At 45.3% G+C, this 3,580-nt stretch overlaps 1 protein-coding gene across 1 annotated transcript; it reads left to right on the top strand.

The window, feature by feature from the left end:
- The first annotated feature begins 457 nt into the window (after positions 1 to 457).
- LOC131474152 (transmembrane protein 121) lies at positions 458 to 2,453 on the top strand. Its single transcript, XM_058651900.1, has one exon. It carries the CDS (start codon positions 908 to 910, stop codon positions 1,856 to 1,858), a length of 951 nt encoding a protein of 316 aa, XP_058507883.1. The 5' UTR covers positions 458 to 907; the 3' UTR covers positions 1,859 to 2,453.
- The last annotated feature ends 1,127 nt before the right edge of the window (positions 2,454 to 3,580 follow it).

Consider the following 3,580-nt stretch of genomic DNA (forward strand, 5'->3'; position numbering starts at 1 on the left):
GAGCAGCTACAAACTGTGTCATTTTCTTGTCCAGGGATGGTGAACGTCTGTGAGGAAAACTTCTGGAGAGTTCATTTTCTTGTAAGCAGGACTCACCACAGAGTTTTTAAATTTTTTCTCCCTTCAGAGGTTTAAACCCTCTATCTGAACACATCTACAACAGTTGCAAGCAGTGTTTGGGACCATTTAGATGCCCCCCCCCCACTCCTGATCCTGATCTAACCTAAACAGTAAAGTGGATTATGACAGAAATATTTTTGGATTCCCAAATATATCTCTGACTGGTGGAGTTATGCCTATCAGATAAGAGGAGGATCTTTTTCCATTTTTTCCTCTCTCCTGTGGATTACAGATGGGCTTCTTGATCTCCTGGTGCAGTCTCATGGATGATCGCTTGCTGCCAATCAATTGGATAAAGTATAAAAAAGGACACAAGTGAGTATCCTGCCGGGTTCAAAAACAATTGTGCTTAGAGTGAATCTGTTATGTGAGCACATAGCGGCAACTCTCCCCGCCCCCCTCTTTTGATAAGAGAAATGGTAACAACATTGATTAAACTGTTGTGTCCAAGGCTTATCAGGGTGAAAAATGACATGTGATTTTTTCACACACATTAATCTGCATGTTTACAAGCCAATAACCATAATTCACTAAATGAGGGGTACTGTCCAAACGGCTGGTGGTTTGGGCACAAGTGGAGATTGATTGAAGTGACCTGTGTGAATCCTATTAATGCATCCTGGATTCTGGCCAAGGCAGAAGCAGTGGAGGGGAACACCACTGTCTAGCAGCACTGCCTGATCTGTCACTTCACTGGACAAACTGAGGACACTTTTGCACCCCTCCCCCCGCCCCCACACACAACTACATTCCTCCTTCTCCTCCTCCTTTCCCTTGTCAGGCAAGAATGGTACCCCCACCTCCCACCAACAAGCCGCATGTGTGCCTGTCCACCATCCTGATCATGAGCAGCATGGCACTGATTGATGCCTACCTGGTGGAGCAGAACCACGGGCCACGCAAGATTGGCATCTGCATCATGGTGATGGTGGGAGACATCTGCTTCCTGATCGTCTTGCGTTACGTAGCCGTGTGGGTGGGTGCCGAGGTGCGGACAGCAAAGCGAGGCTATGCCATGATCCTCTGGTTCCTATACATCTTTGTGCTGGAGATCAAGGTCTACTTTGTGTATCAAAACTACAAGGCAGACAGGAAGAGCTTGGATGCTCTTGCGAGGAAGGCTCTAACGCTGCTGTTGTCGATCTGCATTCCAGTGCTCTTTATTGTGCTGGTCGCTATCGATCATATGGAGTACGTACGCGCCTTCAAGAAGCGCGAGGAGATACGTAACCGTCTCTTCTGGGTGGTGGTAGACTTGCTGGACATACTGGACATCCAGGCTAACCTTTGGGAGCCTCAGAAAAAGGGACTCCCTCTGTGGGCGGAAGGCCTGATGTTCTTCTACTGCTACATTCTTCTGCTTGTGCTGCCCTGTGTGTCCTTGAGTGAGATCAGCATGCAGGGCATCAACATTGTTCCCCACAAGATGCTCCTGTACCCCATCCTCAGCCTGGTGACCATCAACATCATCACACTGTTCATCCGTGGCGGGAACATGATTCTGTACAGGGACGCGAGAGTCTCTGGGATCCTCATAGGAAAGAACATCCTGGCCATCATCCTAAAGACCTGCAGCTTTGTGCAGTACAGGAGACAGTTGCAGAACGCTCCTCCCGCCTTTGGGGTCGAGCTGCAGAAAAACTCAGTGGCCCATGCGCGCCCTTCCCCCACCCCACCTCAAGTGGTCATCCAGGACCAGACGGCCCTTCCTGAGGTGACAACATGTGAACACACATGACAGAATGGTGAGCTGGACCATAGAAATGTCGATGTGAATATATACATAAGCCGCAGGACGCTGGCAGAGCACATCGCTCCACACCTTTAGGGCATGTGAATGCTCATGTGGGCACACAAGAGATCACTATCTCTTCTGCTCAGTGGCACACGGAACACTGCAGACACTTAGGGAAAGCTGTAGCAGTGATGTATTCAAAGCTGTCATGGTGCAAAAATACAGTATCCATTGTGAGTTTGTCAAAGCATTTCTCCCCCAGTGAATTGAGCTAATTGTGTATTTTTCTAACTGTACAGAAGAAAAAAAAAAAAAGAAAACTACTGTAAAGATTACAGGATATATTTTTGAATTGTGTGATGTTCTCATCTTAAACTTAAGGGTCCGTGTGCTGTGGTGTATTTTTCTGTTGCTCGAATGTTCTTAGTAGTAGAGGGCTTTAATGTGACAAAATCCGAGGGTGCAACTAACGAGAGAATCAAAGTAATGAAAATGAAAACAACTGTTAAAGCTTTCTCTTGAAAGATGAGTGTTTTATACTGTATGTGATTCTTTGATAACGTATTGTGTACAAGATAAAGGCTTTATTGCTCTTTCACTGGCTGTAAAGGGTTTTTTCCATGAAGTGATTTAAAGGGTATTGAACCAATCAAGTCTATTTCACTTTTTAATTAAAATTCGGCAAACGTCTTTTAATTAACCTGGGATACAGAAGAGAACAGAGTTTTTTTTTTTTTCTTCACATGGTGCACTCCTCAGTTAGAAACTACTCAATTGCTGCAGTGATGCCATCGCATTGTCATTCATGGTGAGTGTGATCGTCACATATCAAAAATGCTGTTTTTGAACAAGGAGAAAAACATGAATTTGATCAGTGATGGGTGACTATGTACGACACAATGCAACGATGCAGGGGCAACGATGCAGATGGATAATGACTCAAGGACTCAATGACTCAAGAAACCCGTTTAAAAGCCTCCTCAGGCGATCAGTGACTAACTGTGCTTGTGCTAAGCAGCAGCATCCGATCTGCTATGATATGATATGATACAACACAATACCAAGCTAACAATGACACAGGTGTCAGGGTAAAAAAAAAGAAAAGGAAAAGATAGATTTACACTTTTACAACAGGTTCCTTACCTTTCCTACTTTTCTTTGCCAGTGGCTGCTTGCATAATTTAAAGCAGACTGGTTGTCCATGTTTGTTAAAACCCTGAGAGTGCAGAAGCTGCTCCAACATTTTAATCTGTGCACAGCACAGCTACAGAAGAGTGGCAAATTTCCGTAAATAGGGTTTACACAACAGCACTGCTGCAGCCAGCATTATTTGTCTGCATTGTTGGCTTGCAAAGTTACATCAGCAATTTTGACTTTTAAAATATTCTATTGGGGCCGACACAGTAGATTAGTAGCAAACACTCTGTTGCCTTGCAGCAAAAAGACCCGGGTTTGCGGCATGGTGAGTGTGTGTGTGGGTTTCCTCCGGCATGCAGAGGTTAATTGGACCCTCTAATTTGACCATAGGCGTGGACGTGAGACCGAATGTTCGTTCGTCTCTCGATGTTTGACCTGCAATGGACCGGCAACCTGTCCAGGGTAGACAGGTCTATGTCCGCTGGGATTGGCTCCAGCGGCAGCGGCAGACAATGAATAAATAATATTCTATTGGACTGTAAAAGGCAATGAAAGGAAACGGCTCATTCTTTAGAGTTGTCGACGTGC

Source organism: Solea solea, chromosome 15 (genome assembly GCF_958295425.1).
Source record: "Solea solea chromosome 15, fSolSol10.1, whole genome shotgun sequence".
In the NCBI taxonomy this organism is placed as follows: Eukaryota; Metazoa; Chordata; class Actinopteri; order Pleuronectiformes; family Soleidae; genus Solea; species Solea solea.